At 34.4% G+C, this 27504-nt stretch overlaps 1 protein-coding gene across 2 annotated transcripts; it reads left to right on the top strand.

Moving 5' to 3' along the window:
* Positions 1-1291: 1291 nt before the first annotated feature.
* LOC138698326 (uncharacterized) lies at positions 1292-27504 on the top strand. Of its 2 annotated transcripts, none has more exons than XM_069824167.1 (4): positions 1292-1399; positions 14482-14665; positions 21216-21563; positions 23888-27504. In XM_069824167.1, exons 2-4 carry the CDS (start codon positions 14562-14564, stop codon positions 24774-24776), a joined length of 1341 nt encoding a protein of 446 aa, XP_069680268.1. In that variant the 5' UTR covers positions 1292-1399; positions 14482-14561; the 3' UTR covers positions 24777-27504. The 2 variants fall into 2 exon arrangements, with proteins under 2 accessions (XP_069680268.1, XP_069680267.1); XM_069824166.1 differs by having other exon boundaries at positions 21072-21563.

The raw sequence follows: 27504 nt of genomic DNA, 5'->3' as shown, positions 1-27504 counted from the left end.
AACACGCTAAGTTATGTTTCATATAAAACAATTTTTAACTCGGAAAGGAAGCAAAAACGAGCAAAATTGAAATATCTCAAAGAATAACCATCTGAAATTAATGACATTACTTACGCTTCACTCTATTATATACATCGGATATGTCTTGTGTTGTAGTTTATGATATTTGCACAAAATATGTGTGTTCAGTGCAAAATGTGGTTAATTATATCCAATTTTATTGAAAAAAAAGGGAGTAGCTCCATTATTCGTTTACATTTTGCCTCCCCCCCCCCAAATTGTTGATTGTATTAAATGAATGAGTAATAAAATGAAACTCCGAAGTACCTAGGACATACTTTGAAAAATGAATGAAAGGCTTAGTTAGAATTTAAACTTTTTAGAATGCTTTTTGTTTCTAAAAGTGGAGTTATCTCCTTTTTACAGGTAGCTCTTCATTTTTTGTAACTGTTAAAGAGTTAATCATTACTATTAAAGAAAGACAAACTTCTATGTCCTTATTTAATGGTTTCCTGAGTTTTATATACGAAAAAAGTTTGTAAGTAACACAATTTTCAGTATGATTCCATTAATAACTTAATTTTAATAATCTTTTCCATTTTGGTGACTGGAAATTTTTCGGGGAATATTCCCGGAAATATTCCTTGTGAATATTCCAAACGGCAAAGTTCCCAGGAATTTATCCATCACTAGTCATGATTTCTTAACATCTCTAATGAAAACTTTCCGATGTGGGCGCACTACTAGCGTAAATGAGACGAGGTGAAAGAAAAGAGTAATGAGTCGAAATGAAGTCGCGCAAAAGTGGCCTACCAACTTCAAGTACGAGTATATTCCTTCTTTACAGTGAATCATTTTTATGCCATATGCGAGCGTAACGATAAAAAACGTGCATTTTACAGAGCAAAACAACTGTTAAAATGAAACTGCAAGTAAGTAAAAGTGAAAATATAAAAAAGTAATGTAACACCAAGTCATTATATGAAATTACAAATTCGTTAAGTAACTGTTTGCTATTATAATAGTTCAAGCAGCGTGTGAAGACTGTGTGATCAATTAACTTAAGGCGATAAATGCTAACAGAATCGTATAATTTGAAGATGTCGTGCGAGGTAACAATAGAAACGTACAAAAACAGGAAATGCTATACAGGTTAATGACAATGACCGACAATGAAGTCAAGTGAAATCAAGTTGAGGTCAGGGTAGGTGGGCTGCGCGGCGTGGGAGGGGACCCGGGGGCCCAGAGAAACTCTGTGGAGATGCTGGTCGTCGCCCACAGTTCGAGTTCTCATTCCGAAGATGAAATCGCTGCCCGCATTACGGTTCAAATGAGCGTGTGCATCAGAAGTGACAACTGTACAGTGTGGTGTTAGCAAGTGCTTCTGCGTCCTGGAAAGGTAAGTGTGTTATGGAAGATGATGTTCGTAAGGACATTCGTAGCACTGAAATATAAATCTAAAGGAAATTCCTTCATCATAAAGATGTACTCAAAATGAAGTGAAATGTATTTTCGTGTTTTACAACTGTGCGAGATTTAGTTTCTCCTATGAGACGGAACAACTTACAAATACCATTCTCAAGGTCATATCGCTCGAGATTTGTTATAAGGTACACGTACCAAATAACGCCACCTTAACACTTCAGTCACTTTTGCTCTGGAAATAAGTTATGTACAAACACGAAAGTTATGAAATAGAAACTGTAATCTTATCTTTACAAAATAGCACAATGAAAATGGATATATTTTATACCGAACAAGAATTAAAACTCAAATAGGAAAACCTTGTAAACTGGCGTTATTAGGAACAGGTTGTCCAATTAACGCCACCTATTTTCTAGTAACCTATACACTTATAATTATTAATTAATTATTTTTCCTAAGCAACACAAATTGAACTAAGCGACTAAATTTCAGTTTCTGTGAATAAAAGATACAAAATAACTCAATACTAATGAAAGATTCTTGATCTGAAGCTGAAACACCAGATGGATTAGGAAAATATGTTTTCCAGTGACTCCTTATTTTAAAAAAAAGAGACAATGTGACACAGTAGAAAGTTATTAAACACAAAAGCATTGATCTTAGTTTAATATGAATGTTTTCCAATAAGTAAAGCAAAAAAATTAAGTTATGTAAAATAAAAAAAAATTAAGAGTTCGATAAGCAATTGAACCAATATCATCACTGCACATTCTGAACATTTGTAAGTTGAAAGCTTAGTGACTTTCCTGGTGTTTTCACACTGATGCTGTACTGTCAGCCTTAGTACTAACATAACCTAAAATTTTGTCTGTAGACCTTTAACGCCACATGGCGTTAAAGCGCTACTGAGTACTTGATAACATGACATGCCTGTTTCTCTAGCATTTTCAAATTTTATAGATAGAAAATACTTTATATACATAGAAGAATGTTTAAGGATCACGAAAATATATAGTTTAATATAGTTAGTATTTGCTTAACACACAAAATAAAATATTGCCCCTTACCTTGATATAAGAACAGCCATTCACTATTAACACACAACAGGAAAATGATGGAATATAATGTCACTCGTAAATGTCAGCGGACAGCTAGTAACACATTTCATCACTAGATTGTAAGCGAATGCAGTCTACAGTAGTGCACTACCGAAAACTTGTGTCGTTAACAAATTTTAATAGGGTGGCGTTAAAGGTATACATGGCGTTATTTGGCTCAGAGACATTATTTGTAAATGTTTCGATGTGTAAAGGTGTTTATCAGGTGAGACATGGAGGATCCTTATGGACATCAACCCAAATAGGCTGCTTTTTGTGCACCCTTGTTGGATTGAGTTGCGCGATACGTGTTGTACGTAATTATTTACGTCGCGTACAAAAACTAATTTCTACACGATTTCCTACGCGTCGTAATAAATTACTTTCATGGAAGTAAATTAATAAGTTACTTACTGTATTTGTCGGGGCCAGAGGGGTAGTAAGTGGACTCGAGGACACGTAGTCTGCTGATGGCTATGTGACATTTAAAAAATCGAGTTGCCATTCATTCCTACCAAGTCCGATGAATGCATGTCCTCGTCATGACCCCTGGATAAGGCGAAGACATGCAAGGGCGAAAAGCGAGTTCCTGACGCTATAATTGGGACCCATCAGCTAAGGGAGAAAACCCCAACAGAAAATCATCGGCCATCCAGGATTGCTGACTGGTTGGGCTGACAACCTCAACGTGTAAAAAAGTTATTGTTATGAAATCCAAAGAAGCAATAGCCGGACGAAATGATTTACGAAGACCCAGGACATTAAATAAGGATATGATTATTGGAACATGGATGGAGAGCTAGATGGGAGGATGACATAGAAAAGGATGCTAAAAGTATTGGAGTCCGTAACTGGACTGGTAGAGCAAAAAACAGAGAGGAGTGGCGAAGACTTCTTGGGACAGCCAGGACTCTTGATGGGTTGTAGTGCTGATAATGATGATGATGATGATGATGATGATGATGATGACGACGACGACGACGACTTTGGTCTGAAGACGCTGTGTTACTGTGTCCTTAAATCAAGCCACAAAAGACATATTTTACACAGATATGTTTTAAAGTTGTGTGGAAATAAAACTAAGTTCAAGTGCAAAGGTCTTCCTTCGTACGACATATTCCGTGGTAAGAATAAACATGAGTATATAGTATATACTGGAATTTTTTAGAAAATACTCTTGTTAGTAAGAATAAAAACATTTGAGTACCTACTCATTTTTGATTACATACTCATAACATTGAAGCATAGTAGAATATACTCAAGCATCCATCTTCTACAGAATATATACTCATGCTTGATAATAATAAAAGCTAGTATATTCTCATATTTATAAGTTTGTTCTCATGTTATTCTGAGTATGGTTTGTAGCAGATTCAATTCTGAGTATTTGTTGATTTGTGTTCAGTTTAAAGTTTAATAAAAAAAATGGCAGAATTTATTAACGATGTAGTGCCTCATGGAAAAATACAGAAAAAGACGTGAACTTCAGAATTCAGAAGCCTTTAACGCTTCACAAAAGTGAATGTGAAAAAGGTTAAACACGTATTTGTTATTCATAAAAGCATAACCTATAAAAATAAGAATGGCTATCAAATTATAAGGTTAGATTGTATTGTTAAATATAATTAACAATTACAGTTTATTTGGTAAAATTTGAATTGCAGAATTCTATTACTTGTAACTTTAAAATTACATATATACATAGCTCTAAATAATAAAAAATAGAATTAGCATAACTCGAATTCTAGAAATGGATTGTAACCTATATCCAACATCACGTAATGACGATTTCCCAGTTCTATTTTCTTGTTTCCTGTTTTATTAACGTCACTTATCTGATTCACTCTCTCTTTCATGTTTATTTATTTATTTATTCATTTATTTACTTATTTATTTAATTTCTTCAATTTATTTATTTAATTTACTTACTTTATTTCTTTATTCATACATTTATTTAATTTACTGATTTATTTAATTAATTAATTAATTTATTTATTTATTTATTCAATTTATTTATTTTATTTTATTTATTCAATTTATTTATTTATTTTATTTATTTATTTAATATATTTATTTAATTAATTATTTATTTGTTTATTTAATTAATTTATATATTTTATTTATTTAATTATTTAATTTATTCAATTATTTAATTTATTTCATTGTTTAATTATTTATTAATTAATTTAATTATGTATTTTATTTATTTAATTAATTAATTGAATATGTTTTTTTATTTATTCATCCATTATTAAAATTTACAAAAAGCAAAACATAAACCACTACAACATGCAGATAACATGTGAAAGTCTATAAAAAAAACTGAGCATCACGGTGCAATGTGGTCAAAGAGGATAGGTAACACGAGTATATACTAACTTTTAAACGATCAAGAAGGCTGTAGAGATGAGTATATATTCGCGTAAGGTAGAATGTCTTTATTCTTACTAAAATGAGTATGTTCTAGTGGTTACGAGTATATAATCACAGGAAGTGCTCATACTCATAAGTAGGCTATAAACCTTGAGGAAGTACTTAAGCTTTATTTATTCTTAGGCCTACTACCTATTGTCTTCAACTTCTATTTTAATACAGAATCTTACTAACTTCAAAATTACTGATTATGAACCTTACTGAACGTTTCGGAAGTACGCTGTGAACTGAAGTTGATTATGTCATTACATCATTTTTAATTTCTAGAACTATCACATCACAATAAGATCACGAACAATATAGAAATGTATAGTAAAAGTGAAATATGCTGCCTCTGGGAAATTATACACAGAGAGTTCTCAAAAGAACAATAAATTTTGTGTTTTCTATTTTAATATTGGCCTCTGTGAACAGGACAGCTTCTTCGGTCAGGGGATAAAGGAAAATAAATGAAGTCAGCATTATGTACAAAAGATACTATCCATTACCACAATGATATAAAGATTTCGGCAAAAAAAAAACGAAGACAAAAGATGCCAGTGAAAACTGAGGAAAAGACAATGGCACAATGCACATGATAAAAACAGTCGGCAGACTTGATGGCTCGTAAACTCTAGGATCTGTATCGGCGTGGCGAATAGCTAAGAGTAACACGCGGAAACATTGTGCAGTATCGATATATCGCTTCAAAGGATAGAAGAAATGAAGACTTAATATGAAGGGCTCGAATGGATTACCTCAAATAATGAATTCGTGGAAAATCAAATAAAAATTTTTGAATTTATTAAATTTTTGACATTTATTATATAAATTACGCATTTTAAGCGTACTTTACGCGTAGTGTAGAAATTAATTTTTACGCGTAACTTTCCAATCCTGTACTAAGCATTCCCCTCGTCCACAGCCGTGAAGTAACGCTTAACATGTCTGACGGTGAAACGAGCGGGATCGAGTACAAATCCTGGTTTGGGACAAGTTACCTGATTAGGGTTTTTCCGACGTTTTCCCCTCTCAGCTTTCAATAGTTTCATAATGCAGCAGGATGTAGTACTGTTATTTGTATATAGATGACATCTATCTGAGAAAGTTGCAGAAATTCCGGGGGTTGGAGAGGCTATCGTAGCTTACTCCGTCGGAACTGGGTGATGTTTAGCTGAATCGATAGATGGCACCAAATAGTGAACCACGATAACTATCAATATAGAATGCAGCAGGATGTAGTACCGTGACTTACATAAAGATGACAACAAACTTAGGAAGCTGCAGAACTCTCAGAAACACGGTGGAGTGTTCAAGGGCTTCCTCGAGAACTCCGTCAGAACCAAGTGTTGTGTAGCTAAATCGATAAATGGCACCATTAGCCTCAGGCTGCGGTGCGAGCCATCAGACCCTCCTGTAGAAAGGAAACATTCCTCTCCAACTATCAAACACGTAGCTATACCACAGCTCTCAATAAATTTACTTTGCTTTCTTCACGATATAATATTTTTTCCTTCTGCTGAAAAATTACAAAAACTGACGATGCCTTTCATCTCCGACTGAATCAATTAGATCATATTCCAAGTGTACTATTACCGGTAGAATTGACTCATAGATTATGTAGGGTATATGAACAAAAACCAACCAGAATTTTTAGAAGAATCCGTTTTATACGGACAGAAACGGATATAAAGAAAGTATGCGGAAAACTAATTTTTTGGTACCAGGTACGCCAAAAACGCGTATTTGTGTTAAATTTTTGTAAGCAATTTTTAGAACATAATAATCCTTACGGCTAAAATTTATATGGCAAATTAGAAGTAAACATTATGGTACGTCTAGTTATTTTACATTAGTGTATAAGAGTAAGATAAAATGTGGCAATAATGGAATTTGTGATGGACAAATCGGAAATTCTAGAGGAATTTTCTCTGAGTACTCCCGTTTCCCCTTTCCATTCCACCAACATCCTCCACTTCCACTCATTTCATATGAAATAATTAGAAACAGGCGGAATGAAGTAGGCGGTAGTGCAGGTCTCTGGTACTGTTACAAGAACCAAGCTTTGGAGTTTAACATGTAGAAGCCGTTTCACAGTGGTTGAAGCATGATCTTGGATGCACTGTGGATGAAAATGCGTCTACTCCGTAAGATTTCCACGTGCTGCCGTTCATTTAACTTGAGCGAGATGACTAAGCCATGCTTCAACTACGGTGAAACGGTTTCTACTCGACCGCGGATGAGATCTGAAGCTGACAGGGCTGAGACAGGATTACCTGCCTGTCAGCGTCAGATTCACCACCGAGGATGACTGTAGTTCGCTAGTAAGAGCGTTTTCATATTGTATTAATTTAATTTAAGAACCAAGGAAGAAACTTACAACAAAATTAAACCTCTGGTAGGTTCAAGAAATCACATAGAAATGGAATGTGTTAACGTCGTAAACATACTGTATAGGTCAGTAGCGGTTCGTCGTAAAAAAATAGGTGAAGTGCTGTTCACATACACAAATACATGAACAGTTTTACCAAGTCTATCCTTCTATCTTTTAAAGCCGCAAACCTGGCGATAATGTTTTCATAAAATGTCTGAGTTTAACTGAGGGTGGAGAGTATATCTCTATCCAAAGCTATGTGGGGTGTAACCCTGATAAAATAACATAGAGTCAGGTAATTTACCTTTGCAGGGGTGGCTGCTTGGACACAAGGAATGAGGATACTATTCTCGAGTCAGGTAGTACATAGTACTGTAAAATTTCACAATCCTTAAATAATAGCCCCCTGTCTTGGAGACCAGCTTCAACTTTTCTCTATTGTTAGTACCGTTAGATCTGCAAACTGGTTACGCCACCTACAACAAATCTGACAGTTCTCAGTAACTGAAAGATTCAGAAACGCACTTCATTCATACAATCTTTCTTTAGTGCGTGACGTCACGTTACCATGGAAACCAAGTGCTGTAGAGAATGGGAGCCCAAATAATTTCACCTCTGCTGTATTGTAAGTTCCAATAGACATCGCTTCGGCGCTCGTAACAGTTGACATTATTCTATTCAGCGGACGGTTACAGGTACTATTTATACAAATAAACACTGTTCATAACGACTGAAAAGAAAACGTTTTTATTTTAGAAATACGGTACCGGTAATAACTAGAATTAATTATTAATAAGAGATAAAATTGTATTTTATATTTAAATAGGTGAAGTGGTACTTCACCTGAATAACCGCCCCTGGTATAGGTCTGTAAGAGTTGCCCAAGATAAATTTGTAATTTAGGAACCATCGATATCTCTCGGTGGATTCCCACGTTAAGGTACAAATAATACAAAGTCACAGACTGCTTGTCTTCCACAATAACAGAACTGTTTGTACTGCACTCAATATCTCACGTTTGGCTACGATAAGAAACAAAAATGAAGTATTGTTCTCTATGTCAGTTATTTGTAAACTTTCTTATCAGCGAAAACAGGTTTCTAAATATGTGTCACAATGTCTAGGTTGACTTCAAGTGAAAGATAAATATGTCTTAACTTGGTCAATGTTATATCAGTTTTTAAAGAATGCTATTGTTACAAAGTTAAAATATTCTTAAATTAACATTAATTAACATAAATCATAACTAACAATAGATTGTAACCGTAGTAGTTCAGTTCGCTTAAGATGACTGCTGACCCGGGTTCGAAAAAGACTGTATTTATTCAATGTTTTATTTGTTGTACATAGTTAAGGGGTTAGGTACAGCTCCAGCAGTAAAATTTTTGGAAATATTCAACATTTTTTTCCTCCATTACCTACTGTATCTTGCACAATAATGAAAACTGGTATGTGTAAAACACTGTCCTTCTGCTATATGAAAAAAATATTTTTACGATTTAAAATATGTATATATATATATATATATATATATATATATATATATTTTTTTTTTTTTCAAAATTCAAAACGGTGGCAGTTCATTGTACAGTGATGAAGCGTTTCCCTTATAACTCATAAACTTGTTAACTTTTTCATGTTCTCTCTCTTTTATTTTATTGCTGAAACTCTTGTTTACAATACCATACGCTTTCAACTACATTCCTTAATAAATAATATTGTCTTATTTTGTGTTAGAAGAAAATACTGATATTTGACCATTTTTTTAATTAATTTATTTTTTATCACACAATCTATCAAAGGTACAGAAGTTATTTTGCAACACATTGTGGAAATGACATGCATAAATACACACAAAAAATTCCATCACGGAATGTTGGATAGTTTTTTAGCTATGAGGGAAATGCTTCATCACTGCACAGTGAACTGACACCATTTTGAGTATTGAAAAAAATATATAAATATTTTTTTAATCGTGAAAATATTTTTATCATATAGCAGAAGTACAGTGTTTTACGCATACTTAGGCTTATTTTCATTATTGTACAAGATACAGTAACGGAGGGAAAAAATGTTGAATATTTCCAAACTTTTACTGCTGTAAGCTGTACCTAACCCCTTAAATAAAAGTAGCATTGAAATAAATTGTGGCCTAAGTGCCACAACATGAGAAATTGGGTTAATAGTGAAAATAAAATCTATGTGCCAATGCTTATAACCAGGGAACGGATTTATATGGACTAAAAATATATGAAATATGTAAATATATATGTAGTTATTTTTACCAAAATATGGAATTAAATATGGATTTTTACCAAAATATGGAATTAAATATGGACTTAAAATTATAAAAAAATGACTATGTACGTTAAATATTGGTACATTTTAATCAAACTAAACAAAAAATATAATGGACGTACCTTATCTTCCAATGTAGTTTCAACAAAACACAATTTTTATTGTCTGTTACCATAACAATAGGTTACAAACATTTCTTTCAAGTGCTGAAAAGTGAATCTTCTTCTATTGTCTCTGAGGATAGATTTATACTGACTAAAAGAGCGTTCGACGTCACAAGAAGTAACTGGTACATAATTCAATTTCACAATGTCTGCTGGGGATAAGTCCAAGTTAATCTTCACTGTTGATTCACCACTCATCACAGCAACAACCTTTTGTAGTTCTTCATATCCAGGGTTTTTTGAAAGTACAGTGTCCACCTTAGCTCTTACTGCATCTGCAACTTTACCTCTACCACGATTCAGTTGTTCCACAGTACTATTTATAATTTCAAAACTTTCAGATAGTGAAAGGTGCCTATTTTGGAGACTTTTGAGCGTTTTTATGATGCATGAAAATGTATGCTGAATGTGAGCTAAGTCATTCTTCACACTTATGTCACAGGTAACTGTTTTCGCAGTATCAATTGAGACTGCATCTTCAGAGTCCAATGCAAGGAGAACATTGTTAATAGAGTCTATATGTTCGGCATAATATTCAACTGCTTCTAGCCATGTACCCCATCTAGTTAAAATTGGCTTTGGTGGCAATGGAATTTCAGGGTACATTTCTTTCAACACGTTAACTCTACTGGGAGCTTTGAGAAATACTTTTTTCACTGATGAAATCAACAAATCTACTTTAGGGAAATTGTCTCTGACCACTTCTGCCACACGATGAAATGCATGCGCCACACAAGTAAAATGAGTCAATTTAGGATATACAACAGATAATGCTTGTCCAGCTTTGACCATATAAGGGGCAGCATCGCTAATAAAGAATAACACATTATCGTACATAATACCCTTTGGCCACAGGATACCCATAGCTTCGTTGAACAGTTTAACTATAGTTTTGTTATTGCACTTTTCTAGAACATCACAATGTAAAAGAATTCGTTCAGAATATTGTTCACTTAACAAACCGATAACTACATTACCAACAAGTCTACCTTCTTTGTCGGGAGTCTCATCAATGGAAACCCAAATTGAACTATCTTTAATTTCATCTCTTATCTTCTGTATTGTCTCATCGTAGATGGATGGAGCATACGTCTTCCTAAGTGTTGACTCATCCGGGATTGTATGTTGAGTATATTTTTCAAGGAATTCCCTGAAGACCTTATTCTTTAGTTTGTAGAGAGGAATATCAGCAGAGATGAGAGAACGGCACAGGTCGATGTTAAACTCAGATCTTACATTCGATGTTGTTGGTTGTGTTAAAAACAATTGTCTCTGCTTGGAATTTAGTTGTTTGTTGGCCTGATGTTTACTAGTTGTAATGTGTTGTTGCACCAGGAACTTTTGTGTAGATGATACTGCACACTGACACAAATTACAAAATAATATTTTATTGTCAGTTGATAAACCATCTTCTTTAAATTCTGAAATGTAACTTGTTAGTTTTGATTTTAAATTGACTGAATGACGTACTTTTGGCATATTTACCGTCTTTATAGTATGATTTACAAAACTGAACCTATGTGTACTCTGACTGGCATTTAACTGTTGAGCTGCACAACTGAAGTCTGTTAAAAATTTTAAATTAAATTAATACAGTTTTGTAACTTACTTTCCCATTGTTGATAGGACTGCTAATTTTCAAATAACTCTGATGTTAAAGGGATTACTGAACATGTGTTTAAATCTCTATTGTTGAAATGTATTTTTAAAAGTTAATGGAATTTTGTTTTGTTTTATTGTTAAACCTAATATAATATGGACTGTTTTATATGAAATATGGAAAATATATGGAAATTAACGAAAATATGTACTAAACTCTAAAATATGGAAAAATATGGAAAATAAAAGTAGGATTTTTCAACCCTACACATTGTGAAACATAAAGATAATGCAAAATATAAATTATATTAGCTTTATAAGTAAATATGTATTTACATATAAATCCTTTCCCTGCTTATAACGTATAAACTGGGCTAACTTCAAACACCAGGAGAAATAGGTGAATATTATAACGATAGATGGCAGTTGAGTTATGTACCCGGAATTGTTCCATGAAATGTGAGCTACTGTATGTACCAGAACACGTTTGAATTTGTTCAGTTGGCTATAGCAGCACATGGTGGTTAGAAAGCAGTTTTCAACGCAAATTTTAGTAGTGGAAGTTGTTGGTAATAGTAAAGAGAAATTAAGATGAATGAGACCACATCAAGAAAATGACGTAAACGTGGAGATGGGACAGAGTAAGAAGAGGAAAAAAGGAGACGGTGTGGGAGTCTGTCCTATATAACAAAAAACAGTAAACGTGTACCAGGAAAAGCTCCACTAAATGAGTAGGTTTAGTACTCAATACAACTAACATACACAGACTAAATGGATCAAAATTACAAAGGATAGACCAGGCATTGTGCAAGTGAAGAGAACCCTCAATGATTTGAAAGCCTGGAGTGATATTTGGGTGTTAAAGAAAAATGCACCAGAAACAATTTATCAGACAAAGATCCCTCAACTGAAATGCAGAAGCAAACTTTCAAAGGTAAAAATGAACAATCTAAGAGCTACGCAGCCATTCCTGAAGCCTGAGAATGGAGATTCTATGAACAGTTATTTGAACAAGGGTGATCCTTAACATTGCGCTGTGTTAAAGGGTGAAACTATTTTGTTCTCTAAGATTGATTTTGATTATTATCTCTGGTACATACATCATAGTATTCATTTTGTTCCTAGTGGACATGCCCCATTATTTATGTAAATACTTTGGTACTTACGTAGTTTCACTTGTTTCAATTTGCAATTTAAATTGCAGGAGAACTAATCAATAATACTGGAAATTACAAATATGCATTAAACAATTAAATCATTTTTTTCTGTATAATTATATATTATGATTACATTTAATTTAAACAGTTTCTTTCCTCGCCTGAATAAATATGATTTTGGTACTTAACTCGTTATTTATATCAATGCTACAAATACTTAAATGCAAGATTAAATTGCAGGTAATTAAAGAGTGGTTTGATTCAAACGCTCTTTCCTTAAACATATCCAAAACAACTGTTGCTCCGTTTTTACTAAGGTTCAGTGGTCTTAAATCTCCTCAATCTACTTCTAAGCTCAAAATTCATCATTCTGATTGTTCTTCTCAAAATTGTGAATGTCCCATATTAATCGAATCCTCAGAAGTTAAGTATTTAGGCATTACAATCGACCAACACTTATAATGGAATATACATATTAATATTTATGCAATAGATTACGTAAAACAATTTATATCTTTGTTATATTTCGGTCATATTTACCAGTTAATATTTTACGTCTCATTTATTTAGCTTTATTTCAATCCATTCTCCATTATGGAATTTTAGGATGGGGAAATGCTTGTAATTCTAATCTCACTCCACTAATACTTATTCAGAAAAGAATAATTAAAATGTACCTTAATAAGCCAATTGATTAATCATCTGAGCTTTTGTTCACTGATTTTAATGTTTTTAAAATTAAACAAATTTATTATATTTCCTTATTAAACTTCATACATAAAAATCGTGATAAATTCAATTTGTATCATCATAAATATGGAACTAAAAGATCCAGTTTTATACGACTATAGGAACCAAAATGTTTCACAAGCACAGCTATTAGCCATGGTACCTACTTTGGTCCGAGGTAATATAATATTATATAATACAATAATTGAATAATACCCAAATTTGGAAAATTTTAGTATCATAAATTAAAAAAATAGCGTTAGGAATTTAATTTTTAAAGAATATATATTGATTTTATATGTATATTTATTCGTATGAGTTAAATTGTTAAAATTGAAATTGTATTTTTTAAAGTTAATTTATTCCTATATATATATATATATATATATATATATATATATATATATTTTCATTGACTCACTTTGTATCAAATAATTATCTTTGTTTGTGTTAAGTATGTGTTTAGATAACTCCCTGAGCACGAGACTTTACTCCTTCAGGGAAGAATTAAGACTGTATTTTTGTACATGTTATTTTTTAACAATAAACAATAAATAACAAGCTACATGGTCACCATTTGTTCAGAAAAGAAATGTCTTTTTTCCCAGAAAAGTTAGTGAGGGCAGAAAGTTTTTGTGGGCATGCGCCCAAAGATATATGTGTTTCTTCCATTGACATCTTTCTCAGGGTAACTGACAGTGAGTACAGAGATAAAGGGGCAAGGCCACAAAATTTACTATATCCCCAATTATATAAATAAAGTTATAGGGAATGTGGATTCGGACGTATAAAATGTTCGCATTTTCCTGTAGTACAGTATTATATCTTCACCTGACATAATTAGGAACATTAAATCCAGACGTTTGAGATGGGCAGGGCATGTAGCACATATGGGTGAATCCAGAAATGCATATAGAGTGTTAGTTGGAAGACCTGAGAGGAAAGGACCTTTGGAGAGGTTAAGGCGTAGGTGGGAGGATAATATGAAAATAGATTTGAGGGAGGCGGGATGTGATGGTAGAGACTGGGATAGGGACCAATCGCGGGCTTATGTGAGGGCGCCAATGAACCTTCGAGTTCCTTAAAAGTCATTTATAAGTAAATAACAGTATTCTATCTGTGGAAAATACATCCTTTTACAAGATCTTTTCTTTATCGTATAATACAGGTTCGATTGTAATAATTAGTTTTAGACTGTATAATATTTTTATCTGATAATGTTACAGAGTGAAAGAGTGTCGTCTATTGTCTTCATAGCTTTCTGAGAACAGTCATCAAAGAAGACACGTGTTGAAAGCAGGTGGCAATGATGCCGCTATTTTTTCTAATCATTGTGAGCAGTTTTGGGACTTTTTGCATTGGCGATAAAGCTGAGAAACGACAATCGTTCGGAGGGTCGGATGTCCTGGGGTAAGACGAAGCAATTATAAAAAACTCTTCACAATTTAGTGTGATCTACAGAACTGTGTAATTTTTATTTATATAATTTTATTAAAAATAGTTCATATTTTAAAGTGACCTTACTTTCTTATTGATTTAACTTTACTAAAAGTGGAAATTTCTGTACTTGGAAAGCAATGTGATTTGACACGATAGTAAATTATTTCTCAGTTTTTGTTAGTACATGTTCTTTGATAAATATTTCAAAAATTTTCTTCCTCTTCTTCAATTCCAACCAAAGCTCTCTTTACAATTGAATCCTCTAGATTTAAAACCCTCTGAAGACCATTTTGTTCAGAACAGAGTTATGCACACATACTGCTTGCAAAGAATGAATTCTAATCATTTATATAGTTTGAATTAAAAAGCCACTAAATTTAAAGAAAAAGATTTGTTAAGTTGTTAAATTCCCTCTATTTGCCACCAGTTACTGCCAAATTCCTTTAATTTGTGAAAGTGGATATAGGGGATTTTCAATCTATAGGATCCAATTGTTCTTTCGACATTTTCCTCGGTCTCCAATATTCAATCTTTCTACCGGTATATAATAAAATATTTGTCGTGTTAGGCGATTACATATCATCATCATCATCACCATCATCATCCTTCACGAATTAGGCCTGTGTAGACCTGTTTCGGCCCCATATAGCATCTTCTAAAGGGTCTTCCTAACCGTCGATGTCCTCTGGGTTGATATTACATCATCATTTTGGGGATTCTTGAATTGTCCATTAGTTTTACATGGTATAGCCAATTTAGTTTGTATCTGTTTATTTTTTCTTCTACTGACTCTACTTCTAATTGTTCCAATATTTCTTCATTCCTTTTTCGATCTAAAAGAATAGGCCTATATCCTATTGTCCGTCTGAGAAATTTCATTTCCGTTGCTCTGATTCTGCTCATATCTCTTTTCCTTAATGTCCAAATCTCAATTCCGTATAAAAGGTAGGGTAATGCGAGAGTATTATATATTTTTGTTCTTGTGGATTTTTGTACTAATTTAGCTTTTAATGTATTATTTATTATTCCTAAAATTTGTGTAAATTTGGTGATTTTTTGTTCATATCTTTTTCATTTTGATAAGATATTTCACAACCCAGATAATTGAAATTTTGTATTTGTTCTAGGCATTGGTTATTGTGTATTATCTTACTTCTCATTGGATCTTGTCCCAAAAATGCCATTACTTTTGTTTTTTTGTGCTGAAATCTCCATCCCAAAATCTGATAATATTTTATTTATAGTCCTCTTTGTAAATTATCCTCTGAATTGGAAATTATAACTCGATCGTTTGGAAAGAGCAGGGTATTTAATGTTAAGGTACTGGTTATTATGATTTCTGATGTATAGATTTTGTTCCATTTAGAAATGATTTCATTCACGTAAATATTAAATAGCGTTGGAGATAATGGGCAACCTTGTCTAACTCCGTTATTAACATACTTTCTTTCGGATATACGATTATTTATTTTGACACTTATTTTATTGTCAGTGTAGATTTCTATTATGATTTGTAATAGCAGATTTGGTATATTTTTTCTTGTAAAATGGCAAATAAAAGGTCTCTTCGAACCCTGTCAAAAGCTTTTACAAAATCGATAAATGCTATGTGGGTTTCTAAATTAAATTCTCTTCTTTTTTCTAATAGTAATTTGATACTGAATAATGGATCTATACATGATCTTCCTTTTCTAAAGACATTTTGGCACTCTAGAAGGAAAGTTCCAACATGTTTTTTTAGCTTTTCGTTTAAAATTCTGCTAAATTAAATTAATTAAATTCTGCTAAATTCTGCGATTATCCTTTAAATGTGACTGTACCATTAATTTTGATACAATCTGTGACTTATTTCACCATTGACATTTCAATATTTAACACTTTCCTTATTTTTCACTTCTAATTATCTCTCAAAGTAAACCTAGAAGTGATCTCATAAATTTCACCTCTGATGCTTGTCGTTCTAACACAATACACAAGTTTCATTTCCATATCAGTAGAGTCTCGTTAATCCGAACTACGCTAATCCGAAAATCTTGTTAATCCGAACAAAATTATTTTAAGAAAAAACCAAATTTATTGTAATAGTACAAAGTAGCAAAAAGAAAGAATGTATAAATTCACTCAATTTCTTTTACTTTAAAAAATTATGAAAATAGCACATTCAAGGGTACTTACAACAATTAGTGTTTCCTGTACATAATTTACACATCTGTCATGCTCATAAAATCAGTAATTTTCTGTTGTCGCAATGAAGTGAACCTGTTGGTTGTAGTTCTAAAAATAGCAACAAGTTACTAACACCACCGTCTCTCAGCGCTCGTGAATAGCACGCATTGCATTACAGGAAATATTTCGTTTATTCCGAAAATTTTGTAATCCGAATAGGTCTTGCTCCCAATTAGTTCGGGTTAACGAGAATCTACTGTAGTAAAATTGGTTTTGCTATAATGTTGTCAAGTCTCAATTTTATTTCTTCCACATTGTAAACTCTAACAATTTTTAATATTATCCATTAACAGAGTTTCTATATATTGATTGATTTTTTATCTTGATATATAAAACCCTAACTATTTTAAAGTGTTAACTTGTTCTATGATACAATTATTTATAACTGTTTTAGTTCTTGTATTATGTTTACCTTCTATCGCCGTAACTTCGCTTTTATTAGCTAGTAGATATTTTCAATTAGGTTCCAAATTTATGAAAGGTGTAGGGTTAGTGGAGCTGAAATCTTTACTGACAATACTTAAATCATTTAAATTTATTTTAACTTATTGTTGTTCCGTTTTCCTATAAGTTATTCTTTTCTGGATTTGCTCAATCAATTTCTTTAAATTTTGGGTGTTTCACTCTTTTAATGTTTGTCTCTTTTTCTGTATATATAGATTATGTAGTCGCATGTGCAGAGGATTTTATGTTTGTCAGCCTCCGAACGGAGAAAGCGGAAATAACATTTACTTCAAAATAATAAGATTGTAGTATTTCAAAATTTATGTCTTGAACATTGACGAGCACTCATAATTTTCTGTACTGTTTTAAATTGTTTTGAGTTGTAATCATGATATTAAAATTCTTCGTGTAATACGGCTCATCTTCAAATGTTTTCTCCTCAGTTAAAAACATAATTGTTAATTAGCAAATTCTAATGAAATTTCTGTTGAGCAAAGATGGTGTTAGGAACAGATTTTTAAGAGAAACATTTATTTTATTTTCTGTACTGTTTAAGTTATTGTTTTGAATTGTAATCATGATATTAAAAATTCTTCATGCAATGCTCTTCAAATCATTTCTCCGCAATTAAATAGTGTTAATTAACAAGTTCTAATGGAATTTCTGTTGAGTAAAGATGGTGTTAGGAACATAGATTTAAGAGATAAATTCATTTCCCTGCCGAAAATTAATTAGCCCAGTACGGGCCATGGTTATCTTCAGGATTTTCCTCCAACACTTTACTATATTCCTAACTACTATCCACCAATTCTTGACCCTTAACTTCTTTAGAACATCCATTACGCCATCCATCCATCTGAGTTTGAGTCGTCCAGAATACCTTTTTCTTTCTAGACTAAATTCCATAACTTGCGATCTCATTCTTACTTATTCTTTTCACATCGCAATCAAGCTATTTTCATTATCCTACTAATATCTGTAAATTTGTAAAATGTGGTATAATTCTTGGTTATGCCTAACATTGTATTCTCCCCTTCTTGTACAGGAATATATATATATATATATATATATATATATATATATATATTTAATATATTTTAAATATATTTTTATTTCACAAATACTCAAAGATTGTGACAAAGTGATGTTTCACACACATAGCCTACAGAAATAATCACTGGTATTACCAATGTTTTAGTCTATGTAGATTTTCCTTTAGTGCATTAAGATAGAAAATCTTGTCTTAAATTTTTCTTTTAGTGCATGATATTTTTGTTAGCATTTGTATTGTTCTCCTTTTTTATCATATACATATATATATAGCCTACATCTTTACTACACAACTTTTAACACTATATGGCTTCGGAAAACGTATTGTGTCTTTCTCGTTTTAAATTTATATTAGTCTACCTCGTTGCCATATTTCAGCCTGTTATCGGCCATCTTAAGAACTGGTTGTTGCTGGTCCTTGCTGGTCATATACCACATAGAACAGACATATATACTAAACTAAGACAAAAACAAACACGCAGACAACATTACATATTGGCACAGATACGTAGATGACATACTAATACATTGCGTTCGTAGCTTGAACGGACCATGCGCGGCGGCCTTGGATTTGGTGAAGATTGGCGCGCTTGCCGCCAGAGTAGCGCTGTAGCTACCGCTGACGCGCCAGTCAGTCGAGTTGGATCTGTCGTGAGGGAACGATGTCTGTGCGCGTGTTGTGAGTAAAATTGTGTTGTCTCGTGGTGATAAAGTGTCTATTAATAATGGTTGAGTACACTTTAGAACAACGTACTTTTCTCTATGAAGCGTATGTGAAATATTCTTCTGCAAGAAGTTGTCGAAGAGAATTTGAACATCGGTTTGCAAGTGTTCGAATCCCTAGCAGGTCAACTATTCATGACCTTGTCAATAAAGTCTGACGTACAGGATCTTTTTTGAACAAGAAACGTGTTCAACAACGCCGTGTACTGACAGAAGAGAAGCTTAATGAAGTAGGGGCCCGGTTAGAGCACTCACCCCGCAAATCTTTAGCACAAGATGTTAAAATTTCCAAGACGTCGGCTTCTGTGGCAACGAAACTTCTTAAACTTAAGCCGTACAGGGTAACTGTAGTTCATGCTTTACAACCACAAGATCCTATAAGTATGGTTAATTATTGCAATTGGTTTGTGTAATCCGTTCATAATGGCGACGTGGACCCACTTTTAATATTATTCATTGACGGTCACGTTTACATTCAGAACAATAGATACAGAGCTACCGAAAATCCCCATATTATTCATGAAGTTTCTCACCACGCTACAAAAGTTGAGGTTTGGTATGCAGTGAGTGCGAGTAGAATTGTAGGTCTCATAATTTTCGACACAACAGTTGATTCACACGTTTATGTAACTTCAATTTTAAATATATTTTTTTCGCAACTAACAAGAAATGAACGATTGAGTGGCTGCTTTCAGCAGGATTCAGCTACAGTGCACACCGCTGCGAATTCTATGCATGAATTGCGAAGTGTATTTGGTGACAGAACAATTAATCGAGGATTGTAACCTAAGATGTTAATAAAGCGTCGTAAAATACCAACTAAAAAAACAACAACACATCCAATCACCCAACACAACACAAACAAGCAGCATTCCGAACAATGGTACACAGACTCTCAACATACCAATGAATCAACATGACTACAAAGGAGACCTAATCATAAATAGCACAAGAAAACGGATACAACTCCAACATAACAGACAACATAATAAGAAAGACAAAACATAATCACAAAAATCATAAGAATACAACACAAACACAAAAACACAAAATACACATCACACTAACATACGAAAAAAAAAAAACAAATACAAGATTGCAACCTCATTCAAGAAATTAAATTATAACATTGCATACATTCTTTTTTTTAGTAGGTTATTTTACGACGTTTTATCAACATCTTAGGTTATTTAGCGTTTGAAGGTGAAATGAGTCCTGGGTCCAGCACCGAAAGTTATCCAGCAACATCGCATACAGAACAAATAATACTCTACAAAAGCATCTCAACACATAAATAACATAAAGAAACAAATACAACCACACAGGCGTATGCAAACTGAAATGCAACACCCCCACAACTTCTACGTAAGATAGACAGGTAGATCATTTCAAACACGTTACAAAGAACACATCACAGCCATAACAAAACTACAAAACACTTCCATATATGCAGCACACATCACAAATGCTAACCACACCTACAGAGACATCAAAAGAGACATGGAAATTCTACACATTCAACAAAAAAGCCAGAAACTAAACCCACTAGAACAATACGAAATATATAGACACATAAAAACACATCCAAATGAAATTCTCAACACACAACTCAATTTCAGAACACACACACTCTTTGACTCCATATTATACTACACAAACACACCCGCACAGGAAACATAAACAAAAGATACCAATACCAGCAACAACCAGTTCTGGAGATGGCCGATAATAGGCTGAAACATATTAACGAGGTAATATAAATTTAACACGAGAAAGACACATAATACGTTTTCTGAAATATATATGTACTTAGGCAGTGGGAGATATATTACAAATAGGGCCAGAATGGGAGATTTCTTATGTAATAAAATTGCTCGCTTCTAACTCCCTTCTTACGCAACTAACAAGCTTCAAATAACAAACGTTTCTTCAGCTTTTACCCACACATCGCAGAACCAACCGTGGTCCCATCCAACATGGTAGATCAATTCCAGCCGGTGAGCGGGGTCATCCAGCAATACCCCTACCCTGCACAGATGCAGGTCGTCCATGAGTCTTCGAATCTGTATTCCGACAGACCTCTACTTTCCGGCGGGCAGTTCCTGGGCCAGCTGGGTCAGCACCTGCAGCAAGGCATCAGTCAGTACACCGGCAACTTCCCGGTCGGGGAGTACTCCCCGCAGTTCCTGAACCAGTTCCCTGGGTTCCTGGGCCAGCAACCTGGAGGCCAATACTTCACGCAGGGACAGAACCCGTATGGGCAGCAGTCTAGCGTGATTGGCGCCTTGACCTCCATCGCCAAGTACGATGATCTGAAGTGCGTCCCCAGGCTTCTGTGCGAAGTGGCGGCTGGGGGAAGGCCTGGTTACACCAGCGGAAAGCAGGACTATGTGATACCCTTCGTCAACAGAGACACTCTCATGTCGTAAGTATTCCTCCATGTCCTTAGAAGAGCGTAGATCAAATTAAAAAAATAAAGAAGGTTAAATTTCAGAATGCATGGAAAATGCTTGGAGTATGAGATCGGTATATTTATTTGTAGTACAATTTTGCTGGTTAACTGCTGTAATAGATCAAAGAGAAACACTTTCATTAGGTAAACCGAATTACTACATTACATTCCTTGGTGTTTCTATAATATAATCTATCCATCTATACATCGACCTACCACCCTCCTACCCCCCGGCACATCTACCTACCTATATATATTGTCTACCTATCTACTTTTCTACGTAACTACCCACCTACCTTCCCCCGTCTGACTCCCTGTCAGTCTCCCTGCCTGCGTGTTGCCCTGTTTCACTTATTGAGCTATTCACCCTCCGTCCGCATATCCTACCCATCTGTCTGTCTGTCGTCGATCCATCCATCTGCCTGCCTGCCTGCCTACCTACTTACCTACCTGTCTGTCTCTCTGTCTGCCTCCCTACATCTATCTATCTATCTATCTATCTATCTATCTATCTATCTATCTATCTATCTATCTATCTATCTATCTATCTATCTATCTATCTATCTATCTATCTATCTATCTATCTATCTATCTATCTATCTATCTATCTATCTATCTATCTATCTATCTGTCTATCTATCTGTCTATCTATCTATCTATCTATCTATCTATCTATCTATCTATCTATCTATCTATCTATCTATCTATCTATCTATCTATCTATCTATCTATCTATCTATCTATCTATCTATCTATCTATCTATCTATCTATCTATCTATCTACCTACCTACCTACCTATCTATCTATCTACCTACCTACCTATCTACCTACCTAGCTATCTATCTATCTATCTATCTACCTAACTACCTACCTATCTATCTATCTATCTATCTATCTATCTATCTATCTATCTATCTATCTATCTATCTATCTATCTATCTATCTATCTATCTATCTATCTATCTATCTATCTATCTATCTATCTATCTATCTATCTATCTATCTATCTATCTATCTATCTATCTATCTATCTATCTATCTATCTATCTATCTATCTATCTATCTATCCATCCATCTATCTATCTATCTGTCTATCTATAGTAATTTTGCATGCAATATAGTAATTTTGTATTTTTGTATCGCACTGGTTGAGTGGAAGAGAAGGCCGAATGGCCTTAACTCTGCCAGTTAAAATAAACCATTATTATTATTATTATTATTATTATTATTATTATTATTATTATTATTATTATTATTATTATTATTATTATTGGCATTCTCCTCCATGAAAGCGCGACGCTCTTCCCGCCTACAGTCACGAGTGAGATTTCATCGGAGTAGGACAGTATGTCCACCACTGTGGACTAACGGTTAGCATGTGAAACGAGCGGGCCCGGTTTCAAATCCTGGTTGGGACAAGTCACCTGGTTGAGATTTTTTCCGGGATTTTCTCTCAACCCATTAAGAGAAAATGCTGGGTAACTTTCGGCGCTGGACTCTGGACTCATTTTGCCGGCATTATCACCTTTATATCATTCAGACGCTAAATAACCACAGCACTGGATAAAGCGTCGTAAAATAACCCACTACAAAAACAGTGTAGTAGTATTAGCTTTATTTTGCTAGGCAGTTTTAACGCCATAAGACCTTCTCTTCCACTCAACCAGGTTTGAAACATATACATGAAATACATAAAACACGTAAACAGAATACAAAACAGCACGGAAGTTGACATAGAAGAGATTACATAAACTAAAGTATAGAGCATACGTAAATATCAAAATTAGTAACATAAGATAATATAAGGGGGACAGAAATTAGGCAAATTTTTTATGAAAGTAAAGTTGAAATTTGAAGAGAAAGTTAAACCTAATGGTATATGAAATTCATATGTTCGTTTTCTTTTCCGGTCAGTCACAGACGCTGTTTTATTAAATTTATCAATTAACTTTAATATTGATTTTCGTGTTGGAGCTGCTTGCAGTGTTCTGCCACACAATTTCTTCCACTTGATGTACGTCTTATAAATTAATATACGACAACACAGTAAATATCTCACCATTGGAAACACTACTGTCCTACTTCGATGGAATCTGATTCACGATTGACTGCAGGCTGGAATTAGAAGAGCGCAGCGCTTTCATGGAGCAGAATGCCAGCGATTGCGTGGGGCCGAGCAATGTTTCGGGACTTTTAATCTGTCCGCATACTTAACTTTCATCGGGTGGGGTTTTCTTTCAAGATGTCTTGGGATTTGACGGAGTGATATTAAGCAGTTCTTTGTGATATGTTTCAGATTGCTGACCCTGATCAACTTCGACACAACTTCACCGTTGATGGTGTTTGGTCGCGCTATCCTTCTCGGAATGACAACAAAGGGATCTCCGAGCACTTGCTTCTCGGCCTACCCGACTTGCCCTAGAGACCCTGACCGCCTCGTGGATTATCTCAACAATCACAATGGTGGTTTCTTCCGGTTCTTTGGCACGAATCAACCATATTACCCACCCTACCACCAAGGCCGCATCCAAAATAGCCTTTCACGCTTCACCACAACTGGAAGACCTCAAGACACCAGAGGAACGCAAGGAAATCGCGGTCAAACACCTCTTCAGTTTCCAAAAACTTACCAGATATCAACAAGTTTGAAACCACCGTCACTTAACACAATCCGAGATACTGATTATTTCAGACGAGAGCCATCCGGAAACAGACTGTCAGTAGTGTTTCCTGGCAACGGAAACAGACACTCAAAGGGGTTACTAGATCCCAAAGACAATACGGATTCAGCGTTGAAGACCATATCTTTCCCGATTGAAGATGGTCAGAGTCAATCATTTTTCATTGACAGACCGCCCCTGAAACAAAATAAGCTGGCAATACCCATGCAGTTTCCCGACAAAACTGGAACTGGAGACCTCAAATTAGATGTCAATGACATTAATGGTCCTGTGATAAGCGTGGCTGCTCCAGTATTTGGTGGCCACTTCATTGCACTGGATCGTAAAGAGACGCTTAAATTTCCAGAAGACGGAGGAAGTAGTAACATTAAGAAACGAGATAATGTTGCTCAAATGAAATTTCCTTCTACGGCTCAAGAAAATTCATTAGATGTTGAGAGACATAGGAAAGAGTTACAATCTTTTAAGTTTCCACCACCAGACAAGACGGGAAGCCAAAAATAGGCCAGGAAATTAAATTTAAAATATTAATACTTCGAAAAAACTATTATTTTTTGTCAGTCGTAAGCACTATACTAAGAGCATAATGTGATAGAAGCATTTTATATGCAAAGTTATTGAAGTCAGATTCCAGAATGGACATAATTTCCAACCGTAAATTGTATGAAGTTCGGTTCTGACAACTAATGCCTTAATCATGAAGTCACGTAGTACTCAGAAGTGAGGAAGAAAGGGGATGACAGACAAAGTGTTTCTCTTACTTAAACTGTTAGTGTAAGCAATGAATGTCACCTTGCGGTACTTATTCCAGGTTTTCTGATAATGTTTCAGAATTACAATTCTCCTTGTGATCCCTATTAGAGGTAATTTTGGCTATGAATTGAACTGGCTACTACGCCCTACATAAATTAATTTTGCTTTCAGGGCTTCATTTTAATTATATCTATATGTCTGTACAGATGTCACCCCAATTTTCTGGAGTGGCTAGATCCAGAGCCCACTTTGTAATATCAAATAATCTCTTACATAACAAAACTGTATTAATATTGTTCTTGTTTTCCTGTTAAACTACCCCAAATTGCTTCCATGTGGTGAGAATTAGTCTATGAATAACGTGTGCCGTTCGCGCGCCCGCCTATTGCTGCTTCTGTGTGACGGGAATTACAGCGTTCTCATCCGCTAGACGGGAGACTCAATTCCCCGCGGCTAGGAAAAAATCCTTTTTGTATTGATGCTTAATTTTAGCACATGGCAATCTAATATCGGCAAAGTTATTTCGCCCGCACATCGAACAAAACTTAACGGTGAAAGCTTAATATTTATACTGCACATTGCAGTTCTTTCAAGTAACAGTTCCATAGCCCTTCACTTTGTCTGACTGTTCTAAACGTTTTCCACTTACAGCTCCTTCATACGTCGTTACACAGTGACGCATCTCAGCACCCCTACAAAAACATTGGTTTAAATAGAAGTAGGTATTTACAAGTGAAGCACAACCGAACAACTGTTAACTGTTAATGAGCAAAATTGTCATTAGCTGATAAAACACTGATAACTGTTAATTTAAGGGGAAGGACCTATCTACGAAATCTCTTTTCTTATATTATTTTAAGTAAAGCCTCTATTTTCCTTAGATAGTTTCATATCAGTGTATGAAGCCTTTAAATACAACATTTTCATATTTCTTTATGGTACAGTCACAGACATAAAACTGCAAAAAATTCAGTATTATAAAAAATTATATACGAATATCTATTCTCTAGAGCAGCCGTGGCGAGAACGTGACTCGCGAGACATTGTGGCTCGCAGTGCATTTCGCTTGTTTCTAACCCTGCCAACCCCCACCCTCTCACCCACTGGAGTCGATCTCTGTTCCATTTGTATTTGTCTCTGACCTGCGAGTGGCATATGTCTCTCTCGAAACCATATACAAAAGTTCCAAGTACAATGGGAGGACGCATTTTTTTGCTGTCAATATGACGAGAATATTAAATGTATGATTTGTTCACGAGTATTACGAGGAAAACGGTTGTATAACATAAAACGGCATTATACTACATGTTACTGATGAAACATTAAAAGGTTAAGTGTTATTGTTGTCATCATCATCATCATCATCATCATAATCATCTCTGTACGTCGACCCTTTTTCAGCAGATGTAAGAATAATACGGTTAGCTCTTCAATTTGAACTCACTGATTTACTATGTGATGTCAAATGAAAGCTAGAAGTAAGGACTTGACAAATGTTGAACTTTCAAATCTTTGCCAAAAAATAAATATCCGAAGCTTCGTTCTTTCGCTTGCTCTGCTGAAGCCATGTTCCCTACAACTTACGATTGTGAAAAATTATTTTCAACAATTAAAATAGTAAAAATCAAACTTTGATCACGACTGACAGACAAATACCTTCGTGATCAACTACGACTGGCAGTAAGTGACATAATTCCTGATTTTGAAACTTTGTCTCAGATACATTCTGAAGACAGTTAATTTTAGGTTGTGATATTGTTCATTTATTGTTCATTTCTTTCTCCGTTACACGTACTAAACATTGGTTTGTAGCCTTGTACTACATAAAATTAAATTTAAGTGCTTGACGTAAGGAAAATGAAAATCTGTTAATAAGTCAGACAGTTGCTTCACTTCCCTTTCGGGTGTCCGCCTCCCTCCATAGGTGCTATGCAAGTTGCAGGTTACACAGTGGCTCGGCGCACGATTACATTTTCGCCACCACTGCTCTAGAGTATCACAGAATCATAAATCTTGTCTTAAATGAAAGCTAAAAGACTGCTAATCAATTTTGTTTCAATATTTTTTGAAATTTTAATTTTTATATTTTTATTTTCGTCTCGTGCCATGACGTCGTGGTCCTGCCTAGGACTCGCGTTACGGAATGCGCGCTGGTTCGAGTCTTCATGAGGAAAGAAATTTTCTCATGATATTTCAGCCAGTTTATGGGACCGGTGCCCACCCAGCATCGTGATGCACTTGGGTAGCGAAATCCGGTTATAAAAGCCAGCTATAACGGCTGAGGGATCATCTTATTAACCACACGATACCTCCATCATGGTTGGATGATCGTCCACCTCTGCTTCGGCATGTGAACGTGAGGCCAGAAATCGGCTGGTCGATCTGGGTTTTTCAAGAGCTGTGGCGCCACGGATTATTATTATTATTATTATTATTATTATTATTATTATTATTATTATTATTATTATTATTATTATTA

The sequence above is a fragment of the Periplaneta americana genome, chromosome 4 (assembly GCF_040183065.1).
Source record: "Periplaneta americana isolate PAMFEO1 chromosome 4, P.americana_PAMFEO1_priV1, whole genome shotgun sequence".
Lineage (NCBI taxonomy): Eukaryota > Metazoa > Arthropoda > Insecta > Blattodea > Blattidae > Periplaneta > Periplaneta americana.
The sequence above is the reverse complement of the archived record's forward strand: the minus strand, read 5'-3'. Positions and strand labels throughout refer to the sequence as shown.